Below are 17,779 nucleotides of genomic sequence, written 5' to 3'. Positions count from 1 at the left end.
GTATATCGACATCCTTAAAGAACATTTGCATCAAAGCGGCACGAAACTGGGACATTGATTTTTGTTCCAACAGGACCACGATCCTAAGCCTTGTGCCACAAAACAAAGCTTTGTTGGCTCTATTATGTGTAAAACAAGCTTAATTCGCCAACGCAATTCCAGATCTCAATGCCACCCATCATTTTTGCAAAGACCTGTGGCGCAGGAGTAGAGTAAAAGGGTATAATAGATTCGTCAGAAAGTATTTAACAGGTAGGAGGAAGCGTTTCCAACCCCAAACAGAGTGTATATATGTTCTCGATCAGGCCAAGTCGAGAAGAATATGTTGGGACTCAGCATGTAGATTCTTTGGCTTCATGCTCTGCGCAAGTTTGTTTCAGCAAGGTGTCACGCCCACTCTAACGCCCATTACGCTAGAACCCGTCTTACGTCCACATTTTATAATAAAAAACAAAGAAGGACGCTATAGTCAAATACCTCGACTATATCTCCATTTCTCATGAAATGGAGATATGCAAGCAGCAAAGCGAGACTGAAATGAGCCACCTACCCCTAATCACAATATATGGCTATGTGGGCGGTAGATAGATTTGAGCGTTATGGGCGTTATAGTGGGCGTGGGTTTTTGGGTTAATCGATAGGTATTGACGAGACTAATACATTTCAGTTAAAATTTTTTTCTAGCATGAAAAGTGTGGGCGTCACAGGCTTGGGCGGTTTTAGATCATTTGATAGGTATTGACGAGACCAAAACATTTTGGTAACAACTTTTTATCTAGCATGAAAATTGTGGGCGCCACAGGTTTGGGCGGTTTGTGGGCGTGGCATATTCGCGTAACAAACTTGCGCTGCGCTCAAGGCTACGGAATCTAAATCTGAAATCCCAATTCTCAATCTTTGATAGTTTCTGAGATATCCGCGTTCATATTTACGATTTTTTGAAGTTTGTGGGCGTGGAAAACTTTTTTTGGGTCAATCGATAGGTATTAATGTGAACAATACATTATAGTTAAAATTTTTATTCTTGCATAAAAACTGTATGAGTCACAGTTTTGGTCGGTTTGTGAGGGTGGCACTCTGCTGAAACAAACTTGCGCTGCGCAGGAATCTCAGGAATCTGCATGCCTAATCCCAGTACTGTAGCTTTTATAGTTTCCGAGATCTCAGCGTTCATACGGACATGGCTAGATCGACTCGGCTAGTTATCCTGATCAAGAGTATATATACTTTATGGGGTCGGAAACGCTTCCTTCTGCCTGTTACATACTTTCCGACGAATCTAGTATACCCTTTTACTCTAAGAGTAACGGGTATAAATATACATAAGTGGCAAATTATTTTCTTACACGAACAATTTTTGGATAATTAAATAAGAAATAAAATTTGAATTTCAAAAGTTGTGCTGCTAACTTGATGTACATTCTGTTTTAATTAATGACCAACTCTGCGGCGTTGTAATTTTGGTTTGGCCAGGCAGCAATACTTATACATTAATAAATATGTATACATTTATGTATGCCTATGTCGCTCCTATATTACATCAGCGGTCGGCAGCTTCCATTAAGCGGGCATAGGAAATTGCTCTGCGAGTTCGTTGCCGCCCCACAAACAGTGTAAAACAGCGGTCGGCAGCAACACATATACCCAACGAATAGCTGACCCGAGCAAATTATTCACACATATGTATGAACACTTACATATGTACATACATATGTATACATATGCCGACAACTTTAGAAACTTACTTGAACCATGGCAGCAATGCGTAGGTTATCTTTGGGGATTGAACATTTACACCCTTTGCAATTGGCTCGGCCAGATCTAGCATATTCGGCCATGTATGGCAATTCAATATCCATAGTTATTTTTTAACTTGTCAATACTTATTTCAAGCAAAAGGAGCAGAGATGTGATTCTATGGAATTTAGGCAATATTAATCGATTCATATTGGGGGTATTTCACATCGAAAGGCCTATTCACACAGAGGTGTTTTCGATTCAGCGACCAAATACCGCATCAGCGTCTTTTTCCACTATAAGAAATACACGTGTAGGAGAAGAGATGGGAAAAAGTCGCTGCAACTCGATAACAAAAATATGCGAGGTACATTCTAACTTGTTAAAGTTCTCGTGGCGTCACTGTTGGTCCAGATCAGTCCCCATTCATTTCGCCACGCTTGCCTAAATGGAAGTTTCATGCTTGATCATTTTTCTAGTACTAATTAAATAATCATTAGGCGCTGAAAACATTCTACATGCTAGCATTCAAATTGTATTTAGTTTTTGTCGGAGCAACTGAATCTGCACGGCCTCTTCTTTCGGATACGGTTTTTGTACGCCGATTAACTGTGAGTTTCAGCGATCCTATATGTGAACCGGAATCCGCTTAAAGTAGCAAAAGTGATTTATTAAAGGCTGTGTGCAGAAGGTATAATATGAAAGGGGCACAATGTACCAACGTCCACAAATCCTAACGTAATGTACTCCGAAAATTCTTCCATGTTGGATTCTTTTCAATCAGCCTGACTTCAACATTAAAATAACTTTTTAATATCATAAGTTTTTTTTTTATTTTGTACGCAGTCCAACATGAAATAGTTCTTCTGGAAGTGGAGCATATGTGCTTTAGAAATTCCGCTTATTCACGCTGTAAGCATAGTACCAACATCGACGAAAACCGCGACCTAACAATAGGAGTCAGCGAGAGGCGAAAAGGCGCTTTTCGTCGGGTCTGGTTTCCAGCGCGGGACTCATATGAGCTAAGAAAATACCAGAAAAAATACCTGATTTCGCGAGTGAATTTTCGATGAACGCCGTTAGCCGCGGTCCAAAGAATAAGAAATGTAATCTTTGGCGGTGTTCGTGCAGAAGCGGTGGGGAATTTAAAAATTAAAAATTGAAGAAAAACACCAAAAACGGCTAAGGGAGGTCAGTGCACATGAAAAGGGACGCCTAATCCAAGCTTTTGCCCATTATTGTAAGACTTGACCGACAGGAAGCAATACCACAACGGGGCGAATACGCAGAACAGTTGAAGCGCTGGAGGAGAAGCGCTTTAACTATGCTGCCGACTAGAGAATCCCAGTTAGAAGGAACATGGGACATCGTTCGATCTCCGACGAGCTCTCCGTTGAGGACTCCACCTCCACCAGCTACTCGACAGATAAAGCGGAGATGGAGGACGCGCCGGCTTCTATAGGGAGGAGGAAATAAGGTCGCCCGCTAACGGACAGCTGGAGGAGCCATCACCAGCAATTATTCGCCAGTCTATTAGGACTCGGAGCTGCACTACTGATGGCGCGGGAAAAATGGCGAAGCATCCGTTGGACGAGAAGGAAGCCTTAAACTTATAATTTACATAGATAAAAACATTCGCTGAACATTTAATTTATTTTTATTTTAATGACTTTGTGCACCAGCAGACTCTCCTTTTTTAAATTGCTCCAATTGATTTGTTTGCCGTTCGGCAACAAGCCCAGCTGCTTGACAGTAAGACCATGCCACACGCATTGCGGGTGAACTTTGTAAACTTTGGTCACACTACAAAGAATACAATTTTTCGACTAGTGAAACTCTTAGCCGATCTGAGTACTAGGCCTTATAAATTTGTAATGGACGGTCCGATTTCGACATATTGATAATTGTTCGTACCCAAGGTTGAATAACAAGGCCAGCAACCATCGAATCAAGCAGTAGCCAAGTTGGGAACAGTACCAGGCGCCCAGTGGCATCGCCCAGTGGAATCTGCATGCCAAATTCCAACTCTCTAGCTTTTATAGTTTCCGAGATCTATGCGTTCATACGGACAGACAGACAGACGTACTAGGCTAGTGCTCCTGATCGAGAATATATACATTTTATAGGGTCGGAAACGCTTTATTCTACCTGTTACATACTTTCCGACGAATCTAGTATACCCTTTTACTCTACGAGTAACCGATAAAAACGGGAGGGGCTGGGTTGATGTGGAACGTCCCATACGTTTATATATTTTGATATTTTTGACGTCTCGCCATTTTTCCGTATATTGTAAATGCACTTTGATTTTTACTTGTACTTTGCAAACACGTTTGGCTTATTAAGGCAGTGGGGGTTTCTGCTTCATCGATCATATTCCATTTCAGAGACTTTTGTTTCCATAAGAAAAACACGTGCTAAAAAGAGACGGGGTAATCCGCTTCACAGTTTTCCAGTATTTTTCACGGTGATCGATCAGCAAGCCACATCAGGATTGAGTTATTCGCCTACAAGGCGGAGGCATGAGGACATGCACGGCCAAGAAAGGGATACTTCCAACGGCACTTGTCCACGTCTACGATAAATGTGGTCAAGTTCACGTCCTTCGTGCGCTCTTAAATTCATGTTCGGACGTTCGTGAGTGATGAAGCCGTCACTGAAGAGGCAGCAAAGCGGCTCCACCTTGATAAGCAACGCGTCACACAAGAAGTCAGTGGTATTTTTGAAGGCCCGATGGTCGAATTTCAGATGGTCGACCAACTTCGCTCTCATCAAGAAGATTTGTGCTCGAGGTATCGTTCGATACCTCCAATTGGGAAATTCCTGTTGGAATTCAGTAAGCGGATCCTTTCTTCAACGAGGCGCATAAAATCCACATTCTCATCAACACAGAAGATTTGTTGATGCTATACGAGAAAAAAAAGCGAAGCCTCGGCAATAACATGCAGTATCTCATTGATACTGGATACGGATGGATCATCGGCGGAAACCTAGGCCCGAAGAATGTAAACACTCAGCAGAGATATTTCTTTTTCCAAGCGGACTTCAACCACGACCTCGTGGTCAAGAAATTCTGGCAGATTGAAGTGTGTGAATTCGTTACTCTCAAATACATGTCAGAAGAAAGTCTTTGTGAAAGCCACTTCTGCTCAAATACAGCTTGATGGAAGAATCAAACTTCGACTTCCTTTCAAGAACTCACCAAGCTACTTGGGAGCGTCCTTCGATAATGCAGTAAAGCGTTTTAGAGCACTAGAACGCCGACTTGATCGCGACGATTAGTTAAAACAGGCATATGTGGAATTCATCAACGAGTACATTAGCCTCGGGCACAGGTCTCTTATAGAGAATGCTGATCGTTAGAATCCGCATTATTACATTCCTCATCACTAAGTAGTCTGACCCGAAAACCTTGCAACGAAACTCAGGGTCGTATTCGATGCGTCGGCGAAGACTATCTATTGGAAATCATTTAACGAGCTTTTGATGATTGGCCCAAGGATTCAGCAAGATCTTATATTAACCTTCATATCCTTCCGTCTTCTTAAGTATGCACTCACAGCCGACATCGCGAAAATGTTCCGCCAGTTCCTAGTTGACGAAAGAGACCGATGCTAAGAGGGCTCATGCACATCGCTGACCTACATGAAAACAAAAATCCCCGAGGAGCAGCTACCTTGCGAGAGCATCTAGAAGTGGATGATTTGTTAACAGGACCAGACCAGATCACAGGGCTCCAACAGATTACGACACCGTAAACATTAAGGCTGGACTTCATCCTACAAAGCTCAGCAGCAACTCGACGAAGATCACCAAAGCTTCTGAAAACGAGGTGTTAATTGCACTCAACGATCAAGATGTAACCAAAACTCTTGGGATGGCGTGGAAGACAATTACTGATGTCTTTACATTTTGATATCCTTGCAATCATCAAGAGCCATTCACCAAGCGAACAATTCTTTCAGTTGTGGATCAAATGTTCAACTTGCTGGGATTCCTCAGCCCAGTGATCGTACGCTGCAAGATCCTTATCCAAGATGTTTCACTTAAGGGACTAGATTGGGACGAACCTGTCGACGGTCATCTGAAATAAAGGTGGATAAACCTGTTGGATGATTTAAAGAACCTAGCGAACATTCAAATACCTCGATTTGTATACACCTCCGACTCGCATCACAGTGAAATACATGGCTCCGCTGACACATCTGAAGAACATTAATACAACATCCATAGGCTCTTTATGGATGTTGTATTAATGTTCTTTCTAGACTACATGACAGAATCGAAGTCAACTTAATCGTCGACAAATTCAAGGTGTCTCCAATAAAGGCACAATCGCTATCTGTACTCGAACTTTGCGCAGCATTATTGTTAAGCAGGACTTGGCCCAAATTGGCAGACAAACTTCAAAAATATATCGACCAAGTTACGTTTTTGAGCGATTCCAAAAATGTGTTGCTGTGGCTCACAATGCACGCACCAAAATTGAATTGCTTCGTACCCATCCGCATATCGGAACTTCAAGAGCACACTAGCCTGGCGAATTGGAATCACGTTCGATCTGCGAAGAACCCTGGCCGCGACTACCTTTTCCACTACCGATGAAAATAAGAACCACAGACAGCGCAAACTCGATTAAAAATAATTCGTCCTCTTATTAACGCATTATTAACATAGTTTCGAATCTGTTTCGCTGTGAGTACGGTGAAGGCCCGATCGCACAGTCGTTTTGATACAGGAAGAGAGTTACAAACACATAAGGGCAGCTTTGGCAAACAATAAGCCGTTGCCTCTTAATCTCCAGCGTTTGTGTCCGTTTTAACATCAATTCAAAGTAGGCGAAACTGAACCATGGGACATCGGCAGTCTTGAAAATGCGGATGCCCCTTTCAATTCCAAGCAGCAGGCTCTACTGCCCAAAAACCATCGGTTTAAACGACTGTATGTGGAATACCTTCTGTTGCGTCAGCAACTGCGACCATGCATCTTTTCTCATCTGCACTGATAATCCACCACCCCGTACTTAACGATCCTAAACCCGAGGTAGCGCCGATGCGCCCCAGGAAGACCGCAGAATTTTTTGATAATTTACCGCAATTCGAAAGCTGCGGTACTGTAATTTCTTTCTCTCTTACACGACTCCGCTGCCGAAGCCACGCGTTAGAAGTGGCGCAGTTGTAAAAAGTTGCCGAGCTGCGTAGACGAGCGAGCAGACGAGGAGGGCACAAATGTAGGAATATGTAATTGAATTACACACATGCTAACATGAAATGAAGATTTCAGTTGTTGTTTTTCTGATCGACTGTTTCTGGAGTGAACTACTAGAAGTCTAAGTTATGAGTGGAAGTAATGTCTCTCTCGTCAGCCACTACACAACATTCTGAAATATTTCATCCGACTGAAACTTAGAGAAATCAATCGGAACCTAACGGCGTGACTGCAACCTACCGGGGCAAGTTGGCAGACGTACGAATCGAGTCAGCCAGCGCTACGGGAAGAAATGTCACAGTGTGAGACGTTAGCGATCAAGTGTAGATCGGCCAGTTGGGTTGATGTCCATTATTATTATGATGACAATTAGTCGGCGGGAAAGTCATAAAGAAAACAAACGGCGACCCATCATACAAGGCACAACTTTTAAATCTCGGCAGCAAACCGAGGTGCAACACGCTATGAGTTAAAAGAAGTAAGAACTGTCGCTCATTTGGACCTACCTACCCAAAGTATAGGACAAGAAATTCGCGTTCTGATCTGAAATCTATCCCAATGCCAACCTACCGCAATGTGAAGGTGAGACTCATTATCGGCCTAGATAAGATCAAAACTAGCGTTCCGCTCGAAGTTCAAGAGATTGAAGAAGACGACATCTTGGTAGTACGTTGCAGACTTGGCTGGTCCGTTTATGGACGGCAGTGTTCTGGCAAAACTTCGTGCCTATGTATTTTGTACGTTTGCGAGGGCAATAACGAGGACCGCCTGCACGATCTGGACGAGGCTATGAGAAACCACTTTGCGCTGGAATCTCTGGGCGAAACTGAAGCCCCTTAGATCGAAGGAGGATGAACGTGCTGCTTGTATAATGGAGGCTACGACAACCTTCGACATCTTAGCTAAGCGTTGGTAAACAGGGCTGCTCTGGAGATACGATGGAACTTCCTAACTCGTATCCCATGTCGCTAGGACGTCTATGAAGTCTGGAGGCTAAGATGGCAAAGGACCTGGCTCTTAGCCACTACTTAAATGAGAGCATGAAGAGCTACCAGAAGAAAGGCTATATCCGGCAACTAGTTCGAGAGGAGATAGTTTCCATCTCAAAATCCTGCTATCTCCCAATCCTCACTGTTACCAACCCAAATAAAAAAAAAAACAGGATAGTATGGGACGCAGCGGCTGACGTCAACGAAATGTCCCTCAACCATACTCTGCTGAAAGGACCGGGCATACTGGTGTCGCTTATGGGCGTGCTGCTGCGATTTCGTGAGGGAAAAGTAGCTGCTGCTGGGGACATTCGTGAGATGTTCCGCCAAGTATAGGTGCGGCCTGAAGACCAAGGGTCTCAAATGTTTTGTTCGGAGCCTCATGTTCTCTTGCCCTGGCCAACTATATACAAAATTAAAACGCGTAGCGCTTCTTTAAACAGTCGCCGTCACCTTTGTCGACGATTGGCTGAAATCGACCGATACGGAGAGCGATATGATATTACTCGCAGGCACAGTGAAGAAAATCCACGAAGAAGGAGGGTTTGAGATGCGACGATGGACTTCAACTCAAGAAAGTCAGAATACCCGGATGCATCCTAAAGGAAAAGCGGCTGCCTACAATGTCAGCTACACACCTTCCATATCCATATCAATCGAAGAGATTTTTGGGCAGTTTCAAGAGACGTTCTGTGTTAAATACGATCTGATGCGCGCAAGTTCAACCAATTCGTGGCATTACGAGTTGGGGAAATATTGGAAATTCTGATGTGGCAGCTTGGTGCTGGGTACCTTCGGCTAATAACGTTGCCGACGACGGCACGAAATGGACTCGAGACCCCAGCTTCGACGGATCCTTCAGCTGTTTCGTCGGTCCGGAATTTCGGTATCGAGGAGAAGACCAGTGGCCGTATGTGAACCTCAGTATAAAGAACGACGAGATCGTCATCATGCACCACGACAAGAGCCACACGGAAACATCCGCAATAGCCTGTATTGTTCCAGATCCTCAACGCTTTCGCAAGCTGGAAAAATTGCGCTCCGCGCAAAGCAAAGTCCTTCAATTCCTGCGCTTGCTTATTAAGGAACCAAAAGATAGCCAACTACAAAAATTGCTGCAACTGAGGTGGGCTGTGGACTCGGATGTCATTCTGGTGCTAGTCGGCCAGGAAGCGGAGTTTCCTAAATAAATCAAAGCCCTAAGAGCGGGTAACAACGTATAGGACCGCAAGAGCCCATTGTGCAAGTGTACCCCATTCCTACTCGCGTGATGCGAGTAAAAGGTCGCATAAACGCGATCGAGGGTATAGAGTTGGCCACGAAGCAGCCTATAATTCTATCGAGACGTCACCGAGTGACGCGTATTACTACCACCGCTACCACCGGTTTGACAACGGTACTATATTAAAGGACTAAGCCAAGCCACCAGAAACGGGAAGTCTTCCGCAAGAGCGACTCTTCCCGTACATTACGTACCGTTTACATTCACCGCGGTGGACTACTTCAACCCTATGGATGTCGTAGTGGGACGTCGACGGGAGAAGAGATGGGACGTGCTGTGTACATGTCTTACAACTCGAGCAGTGCTTTTGGAAGTTGCAGTCTCACTCTCCACGGACTCCTTTTTATGTATCCTAAGGACTTTTGTAGCCCGGCGAGGTTTACCATGGCGGATCTTATCAGACAACGGAACAAATTTTCGAGGAGGAAATTGAGTCTTACGGCAACATATAGAGCGCATATCAGAATTCCCAACGTTGGAGTTTAACTTTAACCCTCCTGGTGCCCCCCACATGAGTGGGTCTTGGGTCACCTAAGTCTATACTCAACGAGATTCTTCCCGCACAAGGACTTCGAGAGGAAATACTTCGAGCCGCTTTCGCTGACGTGAAGCACACCCTGAACTGCCGACCGTTTACATACGTGCCTCTGGACGATGCTGACGCGGAAGCTCTCATGCTCAACCGTTTCTTAGTGGGCAACTCAAGTGATTTGCGGTAAAGAGGACACTGAGCCAAGCTGGTGATCGACTGGCCAAGAGTTACCGAATCGCAACTCAGCTGGCCGATCGATTTTGGAAGAAATGGCTACGAGAATATCTTTCAAGCCTCCGCTGCTGCCGCTCGCTATTGGAGATCTGGTAGTTATCGTAGACGAAAATACCAAAGGAACACATGGCTCAGAGGTCGGATCGTTGACGTTCACCAAGGGGCCGATGGTCCAGTTCGTAGAGCAGTGGTGCGCACAGTGGACGGACTAGTCATCTTCCAACTGCCAACTGCCTGACGCACACACACATTTGCAATATTGTTTGTTTGTATGTTTCAGTGTGTGTGGGTCTGATATTAGCATTAAACAAACCCACACACAAACAGGAGTTAGCTTGGCCAAAAGGCAACACAAAAATGCCGCACACGTTCGTGTTACCGCCCCAGTACATTTTGAAACGTCGGTTAATTTACATAAATTCATCGGTTGGATCCGACACCAATCAACATCTCGCCGACAATCGAAAGACCAGACAGTTACAGTGCGATCCTCAATAGGAGAGGAAGATTTTTTAAAGCTCTTGATTTTATCTTGATTTTGTAATTTGATTTAACTAATAAAAACATCGGAGTATAAAGAAGTGCTGTTAGAAGCTTTCATTAAGGGGTCGGCTGTAACATTCTTTAAAAAATCTTAATATACGAGAGTACAAAGAAACAAAACACCACAAGTTGCTGCGTCTGAACAATAAAGTTCCGTAGTAACAATATTAAACCTAAACTAGTTCCAACAGCGGGTTAACTATTAATTGGTGCTCGACTGCGTCTTAAGAACAATAAAGTTCCGCAGTCCCGTACATTAACAATAATCGTGACACGAACTTTAAATTAACTGCGACATTTATAATCAGTGGATACACACCAACCGAAGACAGAAACTGACAAATAGATTCTTGCGAAGACATTCCGCGTATTGGTGTTAGTGTTTCGTGGTAAAAAAAACCAAAAAGAACAAAACTATATTCTGATTCCACGGTTTGCCTTTCAGCCAACTAATGCTGTGAGTAGGGGCACAGCTTGCGAAAGCAAATAAATTTTCCCCCAACAGGCAGAGAAGCTCACAACCGAAATCAATTTCGCGAACAATTAAATATGCTTCCACGGGGAGATGATACCTCGGTATGCGGTGCTTGCAAAAAAGATCGACCCGGGAAAGACATAATATGGGTTCAATGTGATAATTGCAAGACCTGTTACCATTTCTCTTGTGTGCGTGAAGAAAGCGCAAATAACCTTAAAGGCTGGGCCTGCCCTCCTTGCGAGAAGGGTGATACCGACATCGTGAAGACCAATACAACTGCACATCAAGGCTCGGCCGTGCAGGGATTGCAAAAAGAGCCGAAAATGAGTTTACAAGAAACACCCGGTATAAACACGTCAACTAACGTTCTTATGTTACAGATGCTAGAGGAAAAACGAGAAGCTGAGCAGAAATATATTGAACAAAAATATAATATTTTGTCGCGCCAACATGGGCCCCAGCAGCGTTCAATTATCAGCTCGACAAATACTACCAGCTGATTTACCTACATTTAACGGAAACCCAGACGAGTGGCCCACCTTTATAAGCGCCTTTGAAAACAGCACTTCTGCTGCCGGCTTTTTAAATGTCGAAAATATGCTTCGACTTCAAAAATGTCTTAAAGGGAAAGCGTATGATCTAGTCCGAGACAAGCTTTTGTTGCCAACCATGGCTCCCGAGGTTAAAAGCACATTGAAAACATTCTTTGGTCGTCCAGATCAAATTCTGGATCGCCTAATTGAGAAAGCTAAACGAATTTCAGTAAACAAGGACAGGCTGGATTCACTTATCGACTACGCCCTTGCTGTTCGCAACATCTGTGCTATCATGGAGGCCTGTCAACTAGATGCACATCTAAACAACCCTATGTGTTGGGACACCCACGGTCCCAGAGGGTTTCCACTTATTTCAAGCTCTGGTTCACAGCATACAGATAGCTGAAATCTTTATTCAAATTCAAATGAGTTCACAATTAATCAAATTATTAACATTTTTCCTTACACTTGTGGTTTGCCGCTCTTCAACTTCTCATAGCATCATTTTCTTCTTCTTCTTACATTCCTAAGTTTTCCAATACTAACAATATAGAGATGACACTGGCTAGCAGTGTTGAACAACTTAACAGTATTTTTAAACTAACAGACTTTAAATTCAAATAAATCGACTTTTGAAATTGGACAGTTAGCGTGCGGCTAAAACTTCTTATTAGCCTCGCAACATTCCCCACCTCGTGATTCTTCTGCGTTACTACGCTGAGTATCACCAATCCTTATGATGTCCAATTTAGCCAGTTTAACTGCCGGGCGAGTAACGAGTCCTCCCGGTGTACGCACAACACCGCTACGAACTTGTCCATCCTTCGCCAGATGAACATCCACGACGATCCCTTTAGGCCAGGAGTTTCGCTTGCTTGTTTCATCAACAATAAGAACCACGTCATTCACGGAAATTGGAGCTGGGTTTGGCTGAAACCATTTTGTACGCCTCGTCAGGGTGGGTAGATACTCTCGAATCCATCTTCTCCAGAAACGGTCTGCTAGTTGTCCAGCGATGCGGAAATGTTTGGCCAAGCCTAATCCGTTGGATTCCATCGCACCGCGTTCCCGTAGACCACTGGAGTTACCAACCAAGAAGTGGTTTGGTGTAAGGGCTTCCGAATTTTCCGATTCCAACGGAATATAGGTCAACGGTCTTGAGTTTAAAGTGCATTCGACATCGGCCAACGCAGCGCGCAATACTTCCTCGCGCAGTCCGACGTTAGACAGAATTTCCGTCAGGATTGACTTTGTAGAACGCACCATACGCTCCCAGCTGCCGCCCATATGAGGCGATCCCGGAGGAATAAAGGTAAACGACATCTCCGGATACTTGTTTTCCACTGCTGACGTTGATATACGTTCGATCTCTTGCGCGAGTACTCTGCTGGCTCCCCGAAAATTTGTTCCGTTATCGGATAGCAACTTAAGAGGCACACCTCTGCGCGCAGTAAATAGTTTTAGAGCCAGTAAAAATGAATCCGTTGAAAGAGATGGCACCAATTCTAAATGAACAGCGCGAACTGTTAGACAAGTAAATAAAACTCCCCATCTCTTCTCGCGACGCCTTCCTACAGCAACTTCAATCGGTCCAAAGTAGTCTACTCCAGTAAACGTAAATGGCAGTGTATGTGGCGATAGACGTTCCTTTGGTAAAGTTCCCATCATCGGTGGAATGGGTTGCGCTCGCCTGATGCAGCACACTGGACACTTATTGATGATTTCCTTTACAAGGGCTCGCAGGCCCGGTATCCAATACTTTTGTCGTATTTCGTTGACAACTATTTCTGCATGCAGATGGTGGTACTTCCGGTGGTGATACTCTACTATAAGGTATGCAATTCTATGGTGACGCGAAAGTATAACAGGACGCTTAACGCTGACTTCAACATTTTCGATAGCATCGATTCGACCTTGCATTCGAAGCACTCCGACGGGGTCCAAGTACGGCGAGCATTTATATATTGTGCTTTTCCGGTTTGTCAGGCAACGATTTTCCTTTAGGCATCGAATTTCATCAAAAAACTCCTCTTCTTGACATGCCCGTATGAAAATTGTGTCCATTTCAACATCGCGCTTAAGCAAAAGCAATCTCTCCAGCTCAGGTCCGTGCGGTTTCACGGAAAGAAGGCGTAGAAAGTCTAAAACTCTTTTTTGCGCAGCGCGCAGACGCTCCAGTTTGCTGAAACGTTGTGGATCCGGCATAACACATGCTAAAGACGAAATTTGTTTCTTAATTTCCTCCTTGTGGTGCAATACTTGAGATTCTCTGGTTTTAGACATTTCATTTCCGAGTGGCCACTTCGACTCATCCTGCAAAAGATAATTCGGTCCGGAGAACCATCGTATTGAACTATTTACCTCAACACCTTTTGTCCATTTAGTCCCATCGTCCGCTACATTTAGTTCCGAGGATACCCAGCGCCATTCACCAACTTCGGAGCCTTCAAGAATTTCTCCAACTCGTAAAGCTACAAATTGCGGGTACTTACGAGCGTCGGATCTTATCCAGAACAGAACATCTTGAGCATCAGTCCAGAACACACGTTTTTCAATTTCGTTTGATAGCTCAGACTCCAAACACTTGGCCAGGCGCAATCCCAAAACCGCTGCCATTAATTCCATTCGTGGTACCGAAATAGGTTTCAAAGGTGCTACTCTGGTTTTCGATTTCGATTTTCTGGATTTCGTCTCCAAGATCAACTCGCAAATATGCTACCGCAGCGTAGGCATCCAAACTAGCATCAACGAACATATGTAGTTGCAGGCTCTTAACATTACTCGAGCATGACATGTAGCGAGGGATACGCAGATGGCTCAGTTTTGGCAGTAAGGCTTGCCATTTCATCCAGTCAATCTCATCCGGTTCCTTGATTGCGTCGTCCCAGCTTACACCAGACCTCCAAATATTTTGTAGAATAATTTTGGCACGCACGTTAAAAAATCCAAGAAGCCCGAGTGGATCGAAAATGGACATAACGATACTCAACACTCGTCGCTTCGTATGAGAGCCAGCTGACGACCTCTGCAGCAATTCAGGCTTGATGACAAACGTTAGCATATCCGACTCGGGCAGCCACCACATTCCTAACACTTTCTCCTGCAGTTCATCGTGTGTGCCAAGGTACTTAGGCGGCGCTTCATAAACGTCATTCAGAGAGCATACGACGCGCTTGGAGTTTGACAGCCAGTTTCTCATCTCGAATCCACCCTTCGCGTGAATATTCTTAATATTATTCGCGAGTTTAACCATTTGCTCCTCTGTATCAACTGACTCCAACCAATCGTCAACGAAAGTGTTTCGGCAAATTGCTTTTACGGCTTCTGGATGACTTTCACCAAATCTCTCTGCATTGCGTCTCAATATAAAGTTGGCGAGTGACGGCGAGCATGCAGCGCCGAACGCCATTACCTGCATTACGAATGTATCCGGTGGGCGATTAATTTCTCCATTTCGCCATAAGAACTTCTGGGAATATTGGTCTTGGGCGCAAACTTTAATCTGATGAAACATTTCCCGTATATCGCCTGATACCGCTATAGGTCGTTCTCTGAAGCGCAACAGCACTCCCATCAAGGACACCAACATGTCTGGTCCTTTTAAAATAGTGTCGTTTAGTGATATGCCGTCAACTTGCGCTGCCGCGTCCCAGACCAGACGTGTCTTCTTCTTGTTAGGGTTTGTTACCGTGAATATCGGAAGATACCAAGAACGTGGACTGTTTGACAACTCCCATTTTTCCAGTTTGCGAATGTATCTCTTTTCCTCGTAGTGCTGCATGGTATTACTCAAAAACGTTTTCAGCTTCGGATCTTTTAACATTTTCGCCTCAAGGCACTTGAGCCTTTTTAGAGCCATGGGGTACGAATCGGGCATATTGATTTTGTCGTACTTCCACAACAACCCAGTCTCCCAGCGACTTTCGTTGGAAATGTACTTTCTAGTTGCCTCCATTATCTTTAGCGCCTGCTCGTCCTCCTTTGATCGCAACGGTTTTATAGGAACACTCACGCCGAATGACTCCAGCGAGAAGAATGCCTTCATAGCTTCGTCAAGTTTCCGCATACCGCAAACTGTTGCGCAGTGGCAGATATGGAATACACGAGGTGGCGTGTCATTTTCCGGTCCTTGGCGGCCGTATACAGCCCATCCTAATTTACATCGAACGGCAATAAGATCGTCATCCTCAGCTTGACGTACCTCCAGCGGCACACTGATCTTAATGTTGTCTAGTCCGATGATAATTTGAGCCCTCACATCTTTGTATGTTGATATCGGAACCGTTCTCAAGTGCTGACGTTCTTTGAGTGTCTGATCGTCGATGCTTTGCAATGGAAGATCCAAGTTGTTTACAGTACGCACTCCTTTAAGTCCGTGTTTTACTTCCGGACGACCCTCAGCGGAAACCCTAACGCTAACGACTCTCGATTTGGACTCGCTCTGGGTCACGTCGCTAGTCCACTTAAGACAAAGCTGCTCTTCAGGACCGTCAAGCCCTAGCTCATCGGCTAACGATCGTTCCATAAGCGTGCAGGACGCACCTTCGTCGATTAGAGCATAAACGTCTATGCTACGGGAATTATTATGCAATGTTACTGGTATATAACGGAAAAGAGCCTTTGTTGTTGATTTCTCATGAAAGAAAACCGTTGACTCGCTGGTCTCTGACTCGCCGGTTTTTCTAGGAATGTCCTCCTTGTCATTACGAATCTCGCTGTTAGTCTCAGTATTCGGATAATGCAATAGCACGTTGTGCGGTAACTTACATCCATCGAGGTTGCAAAGTTTCTTCACTCTGCAGTTACGGACAATATGCTTTCCAAAACAACAAAAGCAAAGTCGTTTGGATTTAATAAATTCCACTCTCGACTTGATGGACATAGATAAGAATCCTTTGCAATTTGCCAGACCATGGTCGCAGCCACATTCTGGACAAGGTTGATCTTCTGTGACATGTGCCTTCGACTTGCCGTCGTCATTGCTTCCTAGCATGTCGTGCACTAGCAGGCGCTCCTTTGAATACCATCCACCTTTATCTTTCTCTGTTGAGTGACATTCATAGGGTGCAACCATCGTTGCGCACATCGCTATTCCAAAGAGCCACTTGTCAAAGGTGGTCAAATTTGCGGCACCAGCTGCCAAGCGATGTCTACCCCAATCCAGCTTAAGATCACTTGGCAATTTGGCAACCAAATCGTTAAGCAGAGAAAAATCATTAAGGTATTCCTGTAGTCCTACTGACATCATCGTGGCACAATAATTCTGGACTGCCAGTGCCAGTCGAATCACGGATTCCAAATTGTTGGGTTTGATGGGCGGCTCTTCTTTAAGCTTCCGTTGCAAGCTAGCGTGCACTATTTCTGAACGCCCATACAACATCCTTAGCGTTCCAATAGCGTAAGGTACCATAGCTGGGATCATGAGCTTTCCCCTGACAGCTTCTAGCGCGGATCCTTTCAGACACTTCTGGAGTCTGATCAGATTTTCTTCGTTGGTAAATCCACATCTCTCGGTTGATTGTTCATAATTACTTATAAATAAAAGCCACTCTTCGGGCTTTCCGGTGAAAATTGGCAAGTCTCGTGATATGACCTGGCGCGATGCAACTTGAGCTGGCGTCAATGTGGGTCCCGATGATACTACATGTGGGAGCTGTGTGCCGGCAAACTGTGGCATATGTCTTCCTGCTCCAACGTTACCAGCATTAGAACCAGCATTATAAACGACGTTAGGCTGTGGTACAGAACCCAGCCCATTGGCTGGCGGAAACGTTTTGATGCACAGATATTGGTGGCATGAATCCGACAGTGTTACATGGCGGTACGCATTGCGCTGCGGTATATGTCGGCATAAACTGACCTGCATTGTTTTCTTGAAGATTCGCATACGAAAATGCGTTCGGTATAAATTCAGGCGCCGCCCTCCTTTCCGTATATGGAGGTGTGGCCCTCTGCGCGTTCATGTTGCCCGTGTTCACTTGTTGTGTGAACTGCTGCCCTGCCCAATTCTGCGAAGCGTCGATTAGACATAATCGGTGTGCTCGCATTCTCAAGCGACACAAACTGGTTCGAGTGAATCACAGTTTGTCTAGATAAATTTTCGTCCTCAAAACCCCTGAACGGCCCAGTGAAGCTGCATCCTACGCTTCCAACTGAACCTGCTCCCAATCCCGTGTGTGAATACTGATCACCAGATCCTCGTCCTGTTGCATCATCCATTTCGCACTTGTGACGTCACTC

The 17,779-nt window shown here is 44.7% G+C and overlaps 2 protein-coding genes across 9 annotated transcripts in view; both read right to left on the bottom strand.

Moving 5' to 3' along the window:
- Positions 1–1,946, bottom strand: part of Parp1 (Poly-(ADP-ribose) polymerase) — a 187,120-nt gene extending 185,174 nt beyond the window's left edge. For 3 of the 8 annotated variants that reach the window (XM_070995918.1, XM_070995917.1, XM_070995919.1), the window contains exon 1: positions 1,746–1,945. In XM_070995918.1, coding sequence (XP_070852019.1) covers positions 1,746–1,859 — 114 coding nt within the window. In that variant the 5' untranslated portion in view covers positions 1,860–1,945. Of the gene's footprint in view, positions 1–1,745 lie in introns of all 8 variants that reach the window. The other 5 variants (XM_070995916.1, XM_070995913.1, XM_070995911.1 and 2 more) reach the window with 5 other exon arrangements.
- A 10,250-nt stretch (positions 1,947–12,196) lies between these two features.
- Positions 12,197–17,405, bottom strand: LOC139352710 (uncharacterized). Its single transcript, XM_070995340.1, has 2 exons — positions 14,174–17,405; positions 12,197–14,010 (listed from the first exon to the last, which is right to left on the bottom strand). The coding sequence occupies exons 1-2, from the start codon at positions 17,403–17,405 to the stop codon at positions 12,197–12,199; spliced, it is 5,046 nt and encodes a 1,681-aa protein (XP_070851441.1).
- Between the last annotated feature and the right edge of the window lie 374 nt (positions 17,406–17,779).

The sequence above is a fragment of the Drosophila suzukii genome, chromosome 3 (assembly GCF_043229965.1).
Source record: "Drosophila suzukii chromosome 3, CBGP_Dsuzu_IsoJpt1.0, whole genome shotgun sequence".
Lineage (NCBI taxonomy): Eukaryota > Metazoa > Arthropoda > Insecta > Diptera > Drosophilidae > Drosophila > Drosophila suzukii.
Note: the sequence above shows the minus strand (reverse complement) of the source record. Positions and strands in the feature narration are given on the sequence as shown.